The sequence below is a fragment of the Quercus suber genome, unplaced genomic scaffold (assembly GCF_002906115.3).
Source record: "Quercus suber isolate HL8 unplaced genomic scaffold, Cork oak 2.0 scaffold_209, whole genome shotgun sequence".
Taxonomy (NCBI): Eukaryota; Viridiplantae; Streptophyta; class Magnoliopsida; order Fagales; family Fagaceae; genus Quercus; species Quercus suber.
Genome location: NW_027069667.1, coordinates 429,423 through 448,037, shown reverse-complemented (window position 1 = coordinate 448,037; position 18,615 = coordinate 429,423). Strand labels below are relative to the sequence as shown.

Here is an 18,615-nt window from a genome sequence, read left to right as displayed (position 1 = left end):
CTGAGTGCTTCTTGAAGGGCCCTCGTGTACGTCTGTCTCGATGGGCCTTGACTGTGGGATGCCCTCATGTCAATTTAGTTGCATTGAACATCCATCACACGCCTATATCACCCCACCCAAAAAAAAAAAAAAATTCGCACTCCAGCCAGTGAAGTCTTCTAGACTCCACGTTGACTTCCGAACCAATCACAAGAATTCACACGCCAAGCCCCTTTGCACGAAGCCAATTTCGATAATTTCAAATTCCATTAATCCAAGGGTCAAGAATAAATCTAATCACCAAAACTATAAACAATCAAACGGCCAGAACGCCTCCTCCTCCTTATCTTATATTCCACACCCTCGTTTTCATCGTATTTTTAAACCCTTTTTAGCCTTTTTCTTCTTTCACACATCGTCAAATACACACTCACAGATTCCCAAAACCCAGCCTTCCCCAAAACCCTAAATTTTTATTTCTCTCTAATGGCTCCGAAACGCCCATCTCATCTGGACGATCCACCAGCTGCTTCGTCTTCTGAAGAAGAAGAAGAAGAAACTTCCTCTGAAGACGAAGAAGATGAAGAAGAAGAAGAAGGAGAAAGTTCATCTGAAGAAGAAGAACACAAAGCTGAAGCAGCTAAAATTGATTCGTTACCATCCACTCCAGTGAAACCCCAACCCAAAAAACCTGACCTTCCTGCTCCAATCTCAAATTCCAAGCCCCAAACCCATTCTTCTTCGTCCGGGTCGGAATCCGAGTCCGAAACCGAATCCGGATCCACACCCGACCCGAATGTGAAGCCCTTAGCCTCCAAACCCATGGAGCCCGACCCGACTCCGGTGAAGGCCACGAAACCCAGATCCAAGCCTTCCTCCGCGAGATCCTCCGCCACCACCAAGAAGCGTCCGAACGGCGAGGCCGAAGCCACGCCGTCGAAGCGGGTCAAGAAGAAGGACCCGGAACCGAAATCCCAAGACGTCGTCGTTTCGCCCTCGGAGGACTCGAAGAAAGGCGGCGGAGGCGGCGACGAGAAGAAGCTATTCCAGAGGCTGTGGAGCGACGAGAACGAAATCGAACTGCTGAAAGGGATGTTGGACTACACCGCTTTGCGCGGCGCGGATCCCGCCGCAGATGCGGCCGCGTTTTTCGAGTTCGTTAAGAAGAGCCTCCACGTGGAGGTCACGAAGGCCCAGCTGGTGGACAAGATGAAGAGGTTAAGGAAGAAGTACAACAACAATGCCGGACGAGGAAAGAAAGGCAAAGACCCGACCTTTTCGAAACCCCACGAACAAAAGACTTACGAGTTGTCGAAGAAGATTTGGGGCTCCGTTGAAGCTGCTACTGAGACTGAGAAAGCTAAGGACATCAACAATGGGAAAGCTAAAGCTAAGGACAACAAAAATGGGAAAGCTAAGGCTAAGGACAACAACAACAATAATAAGAATCAGAAAGGTAACAGTTTGATTAGGAGTTTGAAGGAGGAATTGACGGAGTCGTCTCCGGTTTTGTACAAGTATGGTGAGAAGATGGAGATTGATGGGGATTCGGGTTCGGGGAGCTGTTTGAATGGGATGTTAAGGTTTCATAAGAATGTGTGGTTGGACGAGAGGGTCATAAAGCGTGGGCTCGAATTGATTGATGAAGAGAAGAAGGTGGAATTGGAGGAGAGGTGGAAGGAGGTGGAGTTGGCTGAATTGGAAGTGTATGTGAAGCAGACCGAGTTGATAAAGGACCAGGCCAGGTTGATACTCGAGGCATACAAGGACCACTGAGGTAAAGTTGTGGTTCTTTATGGGGATAATCATTGATTTTGGAAGTTTGTAATATTTTGATTCTAGTCTCTTGCACTTTTTCACTTTTCATGTTAATAATGTTGTTTGCTTAAATGGTACTTAGCTATAGAGAAATGGGATAGTTGGTCCTTTAATTACTGCTGTTGGGTTATGCTCATACTTGTAAGCTTGATAAGGCGGCTCCTCTTCTTGTAGTTTGACATGATGTTGCTCAATTCTCCAAAATTGTGGGTGTGGTTTCCTTTCGTTCTATGTTGGTAAGTATCATAAATTGTTCATTTCGTGTGCCATGAAGCACTTTGTAGCGTCAATGATGTTTGTTTGTGTTGTATATGAGTTGTGTATCATCTTGCATGCTGGTTAGCAGGCTTGGGAAATTGCAAATCAACTAGTTCTGGGTTTGTTAGTTGGCCACTTCACGTATGTTGTGTATATAAAAGATCATGCTTTCATTTCTACCTAGGAATTTTAGACGTGACCCTGCAGTGTGACACCAAATGAGAAGAAATAAAGACCTTAGTTTAATCGATTATGTCTTAGGTTATGTGGTTTTAGAATTTTGTTTTATAAGTGGTGGCATGATGGATGGATGTTAGCCAATGAGCTCTAGCTGATGTAGGCGTGAAAGATTAATTTAATTTCATGCTACTTCGCAAATTTTTCTGTCCAGATTTATTTAATAATGCCATTTTTGTAATTGGCATTTAGCTCTTGAGAAGTGGGATAGTTGATCTGATAAAGGCTTTTGTTGGGTTATTGCTCATACTTGTTAGCTCGAGGTCTTGACAAATTTTTAAGGTGGCTCCTCTCCTTTTAGCTAGTTTGACATCATGTTGTTCAATTTTCATGAATTATGTTTTTTTAGTGAGTTTTCTGTGTTCTGGTGTAGGTTGATACTTGTTAGCTTGAGGTCTTGACAGTGACAATTTTTATTCTTGTTTGTGGCAATTTGATATGGTGGCTCGTCTTCTTGTAGCCAGTCTGACATGATGTTCAATTTTCATGAATTGTGGGCATGGTTAAATGTTGTGTCTTTGTTAGTGAGTTTTGTGTTCTGGTGTAGGTTGATAGTTGATATCAAGCCTTTTCTTATTTTGTCTCATTCATAGATAGTGTCAGTGATCTTTGGATTGTGTGAGTGGTTTAAATAGAATGTGGCTGATGGAGTTCATTTCTGTTTAGATGAAAGTTAGACCACACGTTGTAATTAGTCTTATCTATATTATTATTTCTTTGTTTATCATTTATTTTTGAGGAATTGCAAACCAACTAGTTATGGTTACTAATGAGGAGAAATGAAAGGTCAACAGAATTTTTGGATATTTATTTAAGAAGTTAATGCCAACTTTATTTTTAGGGCTAAACTGTAATTTCTGTAACCCTTGCGAATTAAGGGTATTTTTGTAGTTTAATTAAGGCTTGAATTTTCGTGGAGATCCTTAATATCCTCGGTTTTTGATTTTCTCTGTGTCCAAGTTAGTCTTTTATTAGTTATTACTTTATTAGGTTTTTAGTTTATTGGTCAAATGAGAAGCCCTAATGATGCTGCTAGTACAACAAAGAGTCATTGTGTATAATTGTGCTCCTGTACCTAAACAATAGGAGGCTGCACATTGGCCTTATTGTTCTTCCCTCCCTTTCTCTCGCTTTTCCTTCTTTTTTATGTGCTGTCATTGTTAGCCTGGATTGTTCGAGTGCACTGTTCACTGATTGTGGAGAAATTTGATTTCCAAATCTTCTTACCTTTTTTCTTTCGTACAAAACCTCCTCATTCTTGAACCCTAATACTTATGTTATAAAGTTTTAAACCCTAAATCCACAATTTCTCTTAAACCTTAACAGGCCACAAATACATGTAGACAAATTCTGTAATTTGTCCTACATAACTAGCTCAATTAGTGCATCCAGGAACAAGGTGGTGTGTGAGATCTTGAGTACAGAAGTCAAGGCAGACCAGTTGTGTGCGTACTAGTACAATTAAAAAAAAAAAAAAAATAGTGTCTATTTCGTATATTGCACATGATTTATGAACATCTAATCAGTTGTTGATTATAATCCATTTATTTGGTATACAATGATTTGCAGCTCATTTATCACTGTTTTTTTGGGGCTCTGTGTGGTATTTCTTACTGTATTAACAATTTATGCTCACATTTTGAATTTAATTTGTAAAAAATCTGCCTAAATCTTGAGATTGGACCCTTTTTCATGGATCCAGACTTCAATTGTGAGTCAAATCAATTCTTTCTTTGTTTTTCACATGAAGGAAGCATTTGCTGGTATCTTTTTATTGGTACTTTCTTTGTAGCAAAGCCTTTTTTTTTACTTTAATTGAGAGGAAGATCTGTGTTACCTTACTGACTTAGGAACAGTAATGTAATATTTTGACCCAATTTTATTGTTGGATGATATCTTGTACGTGCCTATCCTGAGGAGTCATGGCTGACAACTTAATTGAATGGATCTGTTTACTGGCAGAAGCAAAACAGTTCAAACATTATAAAATTGTTTATAAATGGTCAACTTCTTATAAATTGTTCATAAAAGATATTCATAAAACAGTTCCTTATTATTTTTCCAATTTTCTTGTGTGAATAATATTTGTTACGAGGTGGCAAAAATAAGAGCTTGAAACGAATATAACCTCTGTGACTTTGTATCCACAGCCACGCACCTGGGAAACATTTCACAAGTTTCTTATGTTTGGCTATGATTCATCGCTTATTCGTTTCGAACACATAAAACTTTTTAGAAGAATAATTGTCTAATAATGTGTCAAATTATTATTATTATTATTATTATTATTTTGGTTAAAAGGAGATAATATATAAAGCAAACTAAATGGCCACGGAGACCAAAGTAGCGGTTACAAGCCTACAATAATACAAACCATTCTTATTGAAGCAAGTAAGGAATCAAATTCTATTTTGGGGGGGTGGGTGTTGTGGGGGAGGGGTTAAAAAAGGACAAAATCTTCCTGTATGGGGCATCCCCTCTTTGCCAAAAGGCCAGCACATTTGTTCACTTCCCTAGTGGTTTGTTTGGAAGTTTAGAGAGGGAGAAGAGTAGAGGGGAGTAGAGGAGAGGGGAGTAGTGGAGAGGAGAGTAGATGAAAATGATTTTCTTCCACTTTATTTGGATGTTTTTAAAATTAGTAAGGGGGAAGGGAGTAATTAGCCCTTCCCCTTGTGTAATTTTGTTAATATAATAAGGATAAATTAGGTAATTTACTTGGTCAATAGTTTATGTACTCTACTCTCTCTCCAAATCTCTCCAATTTGGGGGAATTAAAAATGGGGGGCTAGAGGGAGTTGAAACCCCTCTAAACCCCTCCAAACTCCTCCCCCTCCTTCCTTAAAAAACTTCCAAACAAGGTAATTAGATTACTCTCCCTCCCTCTACTCTACTCCCTCTCCTTTTTTAAACATCCAAACAGGCCATAAATCACCTTGGCCTGAGGAAGCCTGGCTAGAAGAGTCCTGCAGTCATACAAAAGAGGGGAATAAGCTCTGGTAGGATTAGTATCAGAGTTGATCAGATCCACAATCACCTTAGGATCGAGTTTGATATCTAAATGCTGACAACCAAGTTGAATAGCTAAACTGAGCCCTGACATGTTACCAAAGGTTGTTAATTTTCTGTGGTTATGCCTCCATAACAGCACCTCTTTGAGAGATGTGCTAGCCTCAAGGGGCATCAACTGTGATAGAATTTGTCTTTTATGTAAATGTTGATATGAGACCATTCTTCGCCTGCTCAGAGATTGTGATCTGGCCCGTGACTTTTGGAGGAAATTGGAGGTTCCCCCACCTCTCATCAGTTCTTTTGCTAGAAAATTAGAGAGTTGGCTGAAGACCAACTGCTTGAGCAGTGTTGATCATACATCTTCCTCCCCTTGGAGCATTCTTTTTCCTTTTGCCGTTTGGTCCCTTTGGAAGAATAGAAACAAGGTGGTGTTTGAGAACATCATTCCCAACCCCAACCTCCATAAAGTTTGTATTAGAGAAGCTATAGATTATTTCTCCTGTGTGGGCAAATCCAAGCAGCTATCCCCAAAAGTTGTTGTCCCGATGAAATGGACCAAACTATTGGTGGGGTGGCTCAAGTTTAATACTGAAGGTGCTTCCCTTGAAAATCCAAGGAAGGTTGGGGGCAGAGGTATCATTAGAGACAGCCATGGAAATTAGGTGAAAAGATTCTCGAGTTCGATTGGTTATACCACCAAAATTATATCAAATTATTATTATATATTAGGATGCCAACGCAGTGGTATTACTAGGTGCAATAGGAGAGTCAAAACCTTCAACCAATAAGTAATTCTAAAATTTTATTATTTTTGTTGTTCACATGGTATATTGGTAGTAGTTTTAGCATTTTGCTCTCAATTAATTTCAGAATAAAATTGAGTTGTTTTTTGTTTTTGTAAATTATTAATTGTTGAATTGTGTCTTTCAAGTTTATTTATATGTTTATGTATATGTATATGTTTATTTACCCTTTAGAGTCAAATCTTTACTCTATTACTGATTGGAATTTGATACCTTCGTTGATAGAAGCAATGAAATACGTGTTGTTTATTTCTTCCTAATGTGTTTTGAAAAAAAGAAAACAATGCCTCATATTTCTTAGCCCTATAAATGAATAAAAAAAAATGTGACTCATTAGAAATTGGATGCGGGCTATAAAAACAGAGTAAGAAGGTACAAAAATTAATCCTAAGCTTAGGATAAATTAAATAAAATTCTAGAAGTTGTGGACACCTATATTTGAAAAAAAAAATTGTGTATATCAATAAAGAACTATGTCAATTTGTTACAAGAATATTTGATTTTGAATATCATATCCATATAATTGATTGCATCAACCCTTTACTTTACTCTAAGCAATCAATTCTTTAATTTTTGTCTTCAATTTGGGGAAAGTAAATCATACTATCCAACAAGTATGTATGTATGTAACAATTTTGAGGCATGTATAATTACAAATCACCTTTTAGTTATTTGTTTTCTCTTTATATTTTAATGTTTTATGTAATTAGTTATACACAGGAGCATGCATTGCAAATGATATTGCAATTACTCTGCGCACTGTTGCATTTTATAATTACAACTGAGATTTACCCTTTTAATTACCTCGGTATTGTGACCTTGACCATAATTAAAGAACTTTTCTTATTAAGTTTTTATTCTGTGTGGTTGCCTATCGACAGGAGCCAACTTTAAAGTAGAGCCAACAGTTAACTCAGACCAAAGTAATTTTTTATTGTCAATAAAAAAAATGTGAATGAAAGTTTAGATAAAGATTTTCACTACAAGATCACTATCCTACGGGATACAAATAAAAAATGAATCTATAGACCTAAAAGAAATTTGTCACTTTTAGAGACAGATGTAAGACTTACTAACCAGTTGACAGGAAAAGACATAAAAAAGGATAAACAAGACATAAAGACAGAGATTCTTCCAGAGACAGAAATTTGTTCTTATTTCCCTATTAATATTCTACATAGACACCAACATATAATAGTCCAACCACTTTATGAAAAAGAATCCAAGACAAAAGATAGAACTATGCTTATAAGTCAATCTGATTGGACTAAACAAACAGATAGCTTGACAGATGTACCAAATAAAATTATAATAGATAGTATTCATGCACCCTTTGTAGTCATCTTAAATACTCATGTAACAAATATTTCAATAAGAGAAGTATTGACAGATTCCCCTTTATTAATCATTAAAAAAGATATTAATTGTGATAATTTCTTGAGCAAAGACAGATTTAACTTCTTGACAGACTTGATTTATAAGTCTCTTATAGACTTTCTCCAGGCTAATTTAGTAATTAACAAAAGAATTTATAGAGAAAATGTATTCCCACAAAATGAGATATATACATACATGGACAGCACGGATAGAATCATAACAGATCTTGAAAATATTTTGGATGCTATTCACTTTGGCAGATTCCATCATGACTGCTCCAATAATATTACTACTCAGCAAAAGCACAAAAGTGTACAGGAAAAAGTTTGTTTTATTACACATACTTTGAAATTTAAAAATGATTTTCTTATAAAATTCTTTAAAGAAATTTTACAGAAAGCCACCGATGAAAAGATTTTAAAAATATGTTTGAAAGAAACTTTGCATAAAAATGTTGATTCTCAAAATAATATTTCAAGACATAATCTTTTCCCTCAACCCCATTTGCAGTCAAGACATAATCCTTTTCCCCAATCCCATTTGCAGACTAATATGAGTAACAGAAATTCTCAGGCAGACAAGAAAGAAAAGGGCAAGGCACTTGCAGTGCCCAAACATTTTCGAAGGCCTACAGTAAGGATTATAGATGGGCAGGAAGGCGTCTCGTTAGAGACAATATCCCTTCAGGATACGTTGCAAGCAGAAGCAATGTATTCATGTGGTGAAAATAATGTAACTCTGCAAAAAGTGCTCAACACTGATCTCATGTTTCAGGACGGAGAATTTACAGACCTCCCTCTTCCCATTAAACTACTTCTTGATAATTTACAGGCAGCTTTTACCCTTAAACAGAAAGACTTATTCCAAAAGACCCTTCAGGCTTTGGAATTACACCTTGTTAACACCGGGGCATTTATTGAAGCTCTCGGTTGTTTATTTCTCCTGTGTGGGCAAATCCAAGCAGCTATCCCCAAAAGTTGTTGTCCCGATGAAATGGACCAAACTATTGGTGGGGTGGCTCAAGTTTAATACTGAAGGTGCTTCCCTTGAAAATCCAAGGAAGGTTGGGGGCAGAGGTATCATTAGAGACAGCCATGGAAATTAGGTGAAAAGATTCTCGAGTTCGATTGGTTATACCACCAAAATTATATCAAATTATTATTATATATTAGGATGCCAACGCAGTGGTATTACTAGGTGCAATAGGAGAGTCAAAACCTTCAACCAATAAGTAATTCTAAAATTTTATTATTTTTGTTGTTCACATGGTATATTGGTAGTAGTTTTAGCATTTTGCTCTCAATTAATTTCAGAATAAAATTGAGTTGTTTTTTGTTTTTGTAAATTATTAATTGTTGAATTGTGTCTTTCAAGTTTATTTATATGTTTATGTATATGTATATGTTTATTTACCCTTTAGAGTCAAATCTTTACTCTATTACTGATTGGAATTTGATACCTTCGTTGATAGAAGCAATGAAATACGTGTTGTTTATTTCTTCCTAATGTGTTTTGAAAAAAAGAAAACAATGCCTCATATTTCTTAGCCCTATAAATGAATATAAAAAAAAAATGTGACTCATTAGAAATTGGATGCAGGCTATAAAAACAGAGTAAGAAGGTACAAAAATTAATCCTAAGCTTAGGATAAATTAAATAAAATTCTAGAAGTTGTGGACACCTATATTTGAAAAAAAAAATTGTGTATATCAATAAAGAACTATGTCAATTTGTTACAAGAATATTTGATTTTGAATAGCATATCCATATAATTGATTGCATCAACCCTTTAATTTACTCTAAGCAATCAATTCTTTAATTTTTGTCTTCAATTTGGGGAAAGTAAATCATACTATCCAACAAGTATGTATGTATGTAACAATTTTGAGGCATGTATAATTACAAATCACTTTTAGTTATTTGTTTTCTCTTTATATTTTAATGTTTTATGTAATTAGTTATACACAGGAGCATGCATTGCAAATGATATTGCAATTACTCTGCGCACTGTTGCATTTTATAATTACAACTGAGATTTACCCTTTTAATTACCTCGATATTGTGACCTTGACCATAATTAAAGAACTTTTCTTGTTAAGTTTTTATTATGTGTGGTTGCCTATCGACAAGAGCCAACTTTAAAGTAGAGCCAACAGTTAACTCAGACCAAAGTAATTTTTTATTGTCAATAAAAAAAATGTGAATGAAAGTTTAGATAAAGATTGTAATATAAAAAAAAATGATATTCTACAACAAAAAATAATTTATCTATAAACATATCGTATTTAGATATATATATATACATGTATTATTTATTATATATTTTTGAAATTCATCAACTTATACAGATTTTTTTTCGTAGATTTATAATTTTTCTTAAGTTAACATGTGCGAACATGTATTAGTTGTTATGTAACTATTTAAATTTGAAAATAAATATACACATTATACGTTTACATTCATCAATTTAAACTATTAAATCAATCATAAAACTATACAATGATTAAAAAAAAATTTTAAAAAAAATTTTTAATTGACAAAAAAATGTTATTACTATTATCTTTCAAAACTCATAAAAATGGCTCTTCTTTACGAATTTTTGAATATAAATAATTAAATTTAAGTCACTAGGGTATGCATTTATTGTTGAATTAAGTGTGTTCTTTCATGTATATGCATATGTTTATGTTTAAGTTCATGTTTGTTTATATAGACAAATTTACCCTTTAGAGTTAAATCATCACTCTATCACTGATTAAATCTTCATTAATAGAAGCAATGAAGTACATAATGTTGATTTTAATTGTTGATTTCTTGCCCATGTGTTTGGGGAAAAATGCGTCATAAATCTTAGCCTTATAAATGATTAAAAAAAATTTAGAAATGTGACTCATTAGTAATTGGATGCAAGTTTTAATTTGATATGATGACTCCTCTTCTTGTAGCCAATCTAACATGATGTTCAATTTTCATGAATTGCGGGTATGGTTAAATTTTGTGTCTTTGTTAGTGAGTTTTGTTTTATGGTGTTGGCTGATAGTTGATATCAAGCTTTTTTTTTTCATTTTGTGTCTTGAAGCATTTTGTGTCATTCATAGATAGTGTTAGAGATCTTTGGGTTGTATATGAGTGGTTTGAGTAGAATGTGTCTGATAGAGTTCATTTCTGTTTAGATGGAGGTTAGACTGCACATTCTAATTGGTCTTATCTATGTTATTATTTATTTTTGAGGAATTGCAAACCAGCTAGTTATGGTTACTAATGAAGAGAAATGAATGGTCAACAGAAACAAACTTAACAGACCTAACAAATATAATTAACAAGTACAAATACAACCTATTATAGATTTGACATGTAGTGCAACACCAATACTAAATATGGGCTGTAGGCTGTAGCATACTGATGCTGCCTGAGACCAATTGTAGTATAAGTGTACATGAAAGATTGTGTTTTCATTTCAACCCACAAATTTACAACATGTGAAACTGTAGTGTTTTGTGACATCAAATGAGAAGAAAAAAGGACCTTACTCTAATCTATTTTGTTTTAGGCTATGTGGTTTTAGAATTTTGTTTAAGAAGTTGTGGTGGGTACATCATGTATATAATAGATTGTGTTTTCATTTCAACCTAGGAATTTTCGACATGCAACCTTGTACTAGTGTGGAAATAAGGACCTTAGGTTTTGTGATTTAGAATTTGCTTTAGAAGCTGTGGCATAATGGATGGATGTCTTGCTAAGCCAATGAGCTCTAGCTTATGCAGGCATAAAAGATAATTTCATACTACCTTTCAAATTAGTCTATCCAAGATTTATTTTATGGGGGCACACATGCGAAGCCAATTGAAGTAAGAGTCGTGTGGTTTTAATGCCAAATTTGTTTTTAGGGTAAATTGTAATTTCGATAACCCTTGTGAATTAAGGGTATTTTTGTCGTTTAATTAAGTCTATTTCATATATTCCACATGATTTATGAACATCTAATCAGTTGTTGATTAGAATGCTTTATTTGGTATAATATGATTTGTATCTCTTATCATTGTGATTTGGGCTGTGTGTGATATTTCTTACCGTATTAACAATTTATGCTCATATTTCAAATATAATTTGTAATAAATCTGCTTAAATCTTGAGATTGGAACTTTTTTCATGGACCTAGACTTCAATTGTGATTCAAATAAATTCCTTCTTTGTTTTTCACATTTGCTGTGTTCTTATTTCCTCTCCTTCCTTGAAGCTAGGAAGCATTTGCTGGTATCCTGTCATTGGTACTTCTTTGTAGAAATGCACTTTCTTTTACTTTAATTGAGAGAAAGATCTGCGTTAGATGCCATATTGACTTAGGAACAGTAATGTAGTATTTTGACCTAATTTTACCTATCCCAAAGTCATGGCTGACAACATAATTGAATGGATATCTTTACTGGCAGAAGCAGAATAGCTCAAACATTTATGACATCTATTTTTATCCTTTTGAATTTTGTTTCTTTATCTGAGGAAAGCCACATAAAAATTGAATTGATAAACTTTTCATGGGATGTACCATACTGTTAAATGTAATTCCTGACTGTTAATCAACTTTCCTAAGAGGATTAGCATTTACACTCTCAGTTGTTATTTTACAACCAAAATTTCAAAAAACATGCTCCATCCGGTGTGGTATAGGGTAAAAAATTATACAACCCGTGAATAGTAAGTTCCTAAATATACAACCCACTGTTCACGAGTTGTAAACTTAAAATCTAATTTTTATTCTTTCTCTTTCCCTCTCTTCTCTCCTCTCTCTTCTCTGACTCTCCCTTTTTTCTACCTCCACTATTCTCTGTCTACTTCTCTTTCTGTCTCTCCCCTCTTCTCTCTATATTAGATTTTTTTCCTCTCTTCTTTGTTTCTTTCTTAGCTGTTTTTGGTTGGGTTGAGTCAGTGGTTAATGGGTTTAAAGTGGTCGGTTGTTTCAGTGGTTGCTGGGTTCTGATTGGTGGTTTCACAATGGATATCAAGTTTGAGTATAGGTCATGGTGGAGATTGGGTTTGAGATCAATATGGAGATTGGTTGTAGGTGATGTTGTTGAATTGGTGGGTTGAATTGAAACCAATCTCCAATCGATGGGTTGAATCGTTGTAGATCGATGGTGCTGTGGTGGTGGGTTTGGTACAAGTTTTTTGCATTGTGGGTCTATGATAGTCTATGGTGGTGCTGGGTTACTGGGTCTATGATTTTTTTTTTTTTTGATGGTGGGTTTACTGGTGGTGGTGGTGTGTAGTGTAGTGGTGATGGGGTGAGGTTGCTGGGTTTTTTTTTTTTGGTTGGTGGTTACTGGGGTTTGTGTGGTGGTGGGGTGGGTTTCAATTTTGGATCGCTAGGTTTTTTTTTTTTTTTTTGATGGTGGGTTTACTGGTGGTGGTGGTGTGTAGTGTAGTGGTGATGGAGTGAAGTTGCTGGGTTTTTTTTTTTTGGTTGGTGGTTACTGGGGTTTGTGTGGTGGTGGGGTGGGTTTCAATTTTGGATCCCTAGGTTGTTTCAATTTTTAGTGATTGGGTGGTGGTGGTGGTGCTTGCTGGGTTTTGGGGTGGTGCGGTGGCAGTGTGGTAGAGAGAAATAGATGGAGGCTTGCGGTTCAGTGGTGGCCGGTTTTTCAGTGGTGGGGGTGGGTGGTGTTGATGGTGTTTTGGTTGCTGTGGATAGAGAGACAGGGACGAAGAGGGAAGGGGGAAGAGGGAAGAGAGAGAAAGAGTAGTTTTTTTTTTAATATTATTTAATGTTGTAGTTTATATTATTTTAATAAGTTGTATCTAAAAATAGAAATTGAGATATTAGAGCAATTATATCAGATGGTGGAAAGTCTTGCAAAATACAAAAATGTAGGCATTTTGCACATTTTGGCCCAAAAAACACCCCACATCAATGGGTGCAAAATTGTGCATTTATGCACAATTGCTACAGTAACCGTGCATAGATGCATGGTTACTGTAGCACTTGTACAAATATTTTAGTAATTTTTTCTCTCTCTTTGTCTCTGTTGCTCTCACCTCACTCTCCCTCTTGCCTCACTCTCCGTGATCAACATCACACCACTGCCGCATGAAGAACTCGCCTGATCAACATCACACCACTGCCGCTGATCAACATCAAACCACTTGCCACCGATCACTCTCCCCTCACTCTCTGTTTTTCTCATTTGATCAAGACCAAACCATTATCGCCAGTCAACTCACTGATCAAGATCAAACCACTACTGCACGAAGCCTGATCAAATCATTGCCGGTCAACTCACTGATTTCTCGTTGTTTGATCAGTGGGTTTCAGGTTGGGTGGGTTTCTAATTTTGGGTTGGTTTAATCTTGAATGGTTTTCTGATCTTGGGTTGGTTTAATCTTGAGTGGTTTGCCGATCGGGTAGTGATGATGATAGTGGTTGTGATGGGTTGACAGAGAAGAGGAAGGAAAAAGATTCTCAAAAAAAGAAAAAAAGAAAAAAAAGAAGGAGAAGACAAAGAGGCGGAGATCGAGATAAAGGATTGTACGAAGAAGAAGGGGTGTATTAGGGTATTTGCAGCAGGAGAGCTAAATAGCTATAATGCTATTTTAGTTCTACAAAAATACCAAAGCCAGCCATGCAGCAATGGAGGCATCCTTATAATTTTTAGCTGATTTGCTACAGTGCACATCTATCTATAGATGTGCACCGTAGCAAACATCTAAAATTTTATTATTTATTTTTTATTTAGCTTCGGATTAAAATAACACAACTTGCTTTATTTTTTTCATTTCTTTTATTCTTTCTCACTGTGCTCTCTCTCATCGTCACTCTTAACATCAGTTCTCTCAAGCTCTCATCTCTCACAAGCTCTCACCTCTCTGAAACTCTCAAGCTCACTCTCACCATCTCACCTGAAACTCACCATCTCTCAAGCTCAAGCTCCCAAACTGATGCCGTCCCAGCCGAAACTCGACCCACCGCCGTCCCAGCCAACTAGCCATGATTAAACTCAAATACTCCAACACAATCAACTAACAAAACCCAAAACACAATTATGAGCTATTATTATTATGGGGGGTGGAAACTCAAACTTATGTATTGAGCTCAAAGCCTTATTTGAAGGTTACTGTGTGTCCGAAGAGGCGAAAATTGTTGAGAAGGAGTCCGCATGAAAGAAAGATACTTGGAAGGGAAGAGGATCAGTCCGAAGAGAGCACCAGCGTTCCAAAGAGATCATTCTCCTCGGATGTAAAGATTCTTGGTCAAACAAATATCTGGGGGGTTCGAATGATCTTATTAATGACTTCAGCGATTTGGATAAGATTTGGACAGGCCTAGAGATAAGAAGAATGGAGAAATATCTAAAAGGAAAAGCTGCCACCACCACATTAAATGCATTGCATCTGCTTTTCTGGCCGCATTAATATGGAGAAGACCCCTGAACAGTGTCAATCCAGCTACCACCACTCACAGAAAGTTAAAGAAGAGATCTGACGTGACACATACTCAAGTGGACACTTAGATGAAAAAGGTGAGGAAGGATGCTATATAAAAGAAAAGCCTCTAGAGGAGAAAAGAGGAGGGTTTTTTTTTTTTTTTAAGTTGTATTAATTTTTTATTCAATAATATTCCTTTTCGAACATCAAATTGAAAAGCTTTGAAGTATGTTTTTATTTTTATTTTTATATCAGTTCCTTCTTGAACACTGATGGGATAGCGAAAAATGGCACCTGTGGTTCGTCCAGAAGGGTCGTCCATGACATGCAGTTTGCCAAGCTACTAGGCCATCTCCTATTCGTCCAGACCTCTCTTCCCTGAGAGGTCGACTAATTGGGTAGAACCCATAATCAAGTCAAAAAGGTCGTCCACGGATGAATCGCATGGACGACCAAAGAACAGCATGACAAAGGGTCGTCCATAAGCATTGCACATGGACGACCACACGATACTTAGCAAATTCTGAAGCGGTTAATCAACCCGTATTCATCGCCGTCAATTTCTCCCAAGTATGTAACTTCCAACAGCGGTTATGATTTCTATAGCCGTTGAAGAAGTTATGTCCGGATTCCACAAATCTGGGGGAAGTTATTGAACCAATAACCGCCCTAAAGTACCCTATATAAGGACCAGTCCGAACTATGTAAAGGTATGATATTCTGAGATCTTTACTCACAATACAGTTAGAACTCCATACAAGGGAAGACACTAACTTCACCATCGGAGGATATTTGGCTGGTCCACCCCGGTCATCCTTTGATTTTTTTCTTCTTTTACAGGCCTCTGCAAACGCCGTAGCCCACCGAAGCCGAAGTGTTCAACCAAACTGATTTTATCCACCATCAGTTTGGCGCCGTCTGTGGGAAGCGTGAATTGTTTTGCGATTTGACTTTCTGAGAAAAAGGTTGAATGGTTCGGACTAGGTCAAGGGCTACAAGCCCAGGCCATCAGGGAAGCAGAGATGCTTCAAGTAACCCCCATCACGATCGCCAATCAGCGCCTGTCATGCAGTCGCCTTCCATCCAACACATGCAATCTATGGCAGCCGCGATGGCGGAGTTAACTCGCCAAAATCAAGAATTGACTAGGGAAATGGAGAGGCAGCGCCGTGAAGGACAGGCTGAAAGACAGTCCCAAAGTCAAGAAGATAGAGGAGGAAATGCTGAGCCTGAGGCTCAGTCAAGAGGCACCACTTCACGAAGGGTGCCACATTTGGAGAAGGAAATGGATCAAATGAGGAAGGTTATGGACGATATAAAAGGCATAAAATCCCAATAATATCCCTGGACGACGCCCTGGACAAGGGGGCAACTGATGGGATAGCGAAAAATGGCACCTGTGGTTCGTCCAGAAGGGTCGTCCATGACATGCAGTTTGCCAAGCAACTAGGCCATCTCCTATTCGTCCAGACCTCTCTTCCCTGAGAGGTCGACTAATTGGGTAGACCCCGTAATCAAGTCAAAAAGGTCGTCCACGGATGAATCGCATGGACGACCAAAGAACAGCATGACAAAGGGTCGTCCATAAGCATTGCACATGGACGACCACACGATACTTAGCAAATTCTGAAGCGGTTAATCAACCCGTATTCATCGCCGTCAATTTCTCCCAAGTATGTAACTTCCAGCAGCGGTTATGATTTCTATAGCCGTTGAAGAAGTTATGTCCGGATTCCACAAATCTGGGGGAAGTTATTAAACCAATAACCGCCCTAAAGTACCCTATATAAGGACCGGTACGAACTATGTAAAGGTATGATATTCTGAGATCTTTACTCACAATACAGTTAGAACTCCATACAAGGGAAGACACTAACTTCACCATCGGAGGATATTTGGCCGGTTCACCCCGGTCATCCTTTGATTTTTTTCTTCTTTTACAGGCCTCTGCAAACGCCGTAGCCCACCGAAGCCGAAGTGTTCAACCAAACTGATTTTATCCACCATCAAACACCATAGTTAACTTTTGTTTAGTCTACAATCAGTCTAGCTCTTTCACCCATTCTATAAAAATTCATTGTTCTGGATTCATTGGGCTCATAATTCAAACCTTTTGAGCTTGGACTACAAAAATAGACCCTACAATTATTATTTTTGGGTAAGAAAAAACATTTTACAGTTAAAAGATTTTCTTATATTGCAATATGCAGTCCAGTTGTCTCTTTAAACGACGACCCGTTTAGCTTTCTAGTAAAAACAAAATCACCGCACCATGTTTTTACTTTTCACTGGTTTAAGTTCTCCCTCAAATTTGAAAATGCCGCATGGGGTACGTTTCGTTCTTTTCACTCAAATTTTGCGTTTCCCGCTTCTCACAAAACCCAAAAAACCGTAGAATTGAAACGAAAACACAAAATTACAATCCAACCGTCCAAACAATTAAAAACCAACGGTCCCAGATCACGATCCGCGTCACTCAACCTAATTCGCCCACACAACTCTCCACCCCATATAAAACCCCAACCACCCCAGCCCATCGTCTCTCACATTCCACGCTATTGAAAGAAACTCACACACGCATTCAGTTCCCTCTTTAAACCTTTCTTCGATTCCCAAAAGTTTCTCTCTCACTTTCTTCAATGGCCGGAAGAGGCAAATCTCTCGCCGCAGGCACCGCCAAGAAGAGCACATCTCGGAGCAGCAAAGCCGGTCTCCAGTTCCCCGTCGGCCGTATCGCCCGTTTCCTCAAAACCGGAAAGTACGCCGAACGCGTCGGCGGTGGCGCTCCTGTCTACCTCGCCGCCGTCCTCGAGTATCTCGCCGCCGAGGTAAGTTTACAGTTTTTGACAGTTACAAATTCTGTTACCTCCGTTTCTTTTAGAAGTAAAAGTTTTAATTCTTTTCTATCAATTTTAAAAAAAGTTTCGTGTCGTGAATTTTGTTAGGTTTTGGAATTGGCTGGGAATGCAGCGAGAGACAACAAGAAGACACGTATAGTGCCACGTCATATCCAGTTGGCGGTGAGGAACGACGAGGAACTGAGCAAGCTTCTTGGGTCTGTGACCATCGCAAACGGTGGCGTTTTGCCCAACATTCACAACATGCTCTTGCCTAAGAAAACCGGCGCCGGTTCCAAGAGCGGCCCAATCGATGACTAGACCGGAGGAGCGTTTCTCAAAGATCTATAAAAAGAGAATTGTGGACAGTGGTATAGATAGGAATTGTGGTTCTTAGATTTGGTGATTGTAAGAATTGTTAGGCATAGGATTTGATTAGATTAGGATTTTCTATTGTCATTCTGTTTGGTATTTTAGATGGTTTTTTTTTTTTTTTTTTGCTTTTTGACAATTCAAGATTTGAATTTGATGGTTAAATGATTTGCAAAATTGAAATGTGAATGATCTTTGCAATTGTCTAAATTATGATATGTGCTTTTTTTTGGGCTTGGGCTTTTTAATGAGTAAAGATTGATGCACTAACAGACTGCATTGGTTTCTTTTCAATGAGTAAATTAGATAAAAATAAAGTTTTAAAATCACAAATTATTTTATAGATATTTTTGTTATAATTTTAATATGGTAAATTGTGAATAGATAATTATTATTTACATATGGGCTTAGTATTTTTTTTTTTTTTATACCAATCATGCTTTATTATATCATAATTATAGCAAAAGATTATGTAATTTTTTGTGCTTTTAGATTTTCTTTTTCTTAAA

The 18,615-nt window shown here is 37.1% G+C and overlaps 2 protein-coding genes across 2 annotated transcripts; both read left to right on the top strand.

The window, feature by feature from the left end:
- The first annotated feature begins 347 nt into the window (after positions 1 to 347).
- Positions 348 to 2,021, top strand: LOC111988982 (probable transcription factor At1g61730). The gene has a single exon (XM_024020788.2). The coding sequence runs from the start codon at positions 466 to 468 to the stop codon at positions 1,753 to 1,755; it is 1,290 nt and encodes a 429-aa protein (XP_023876556.2). The 5' UTR covers positions 348 to 465; the 3' UTR covers positions 1,756 to 2,021.
- A 15,415-nt stretch (positions 2,022 to 17,436) lies between these two features.
- On the top strand, positions 17,437 to 18,316 carry LOC112024062 (probable histone H2A.1). Its single transcript, XM_024056701.2, has 2 exons — positions 17,437 to 17,725; positions 17,843 to 18,316. The coding sequence occupies exons 1-2, from the start codon at positions 17,537 to 17,539 to the stop codon at positions 18,053 to 18,055; spliced, it is 402 nt and encodes a 133-aa protein (XP_023912469.1). The 5' UTR covers positions 17,437 to 17,536; the 3' UTR covers positions 18,056 to 18,316.
- The last annotated feature ends 299 nt before the right edge of the window (positions 18,317 to 18,615 follow it).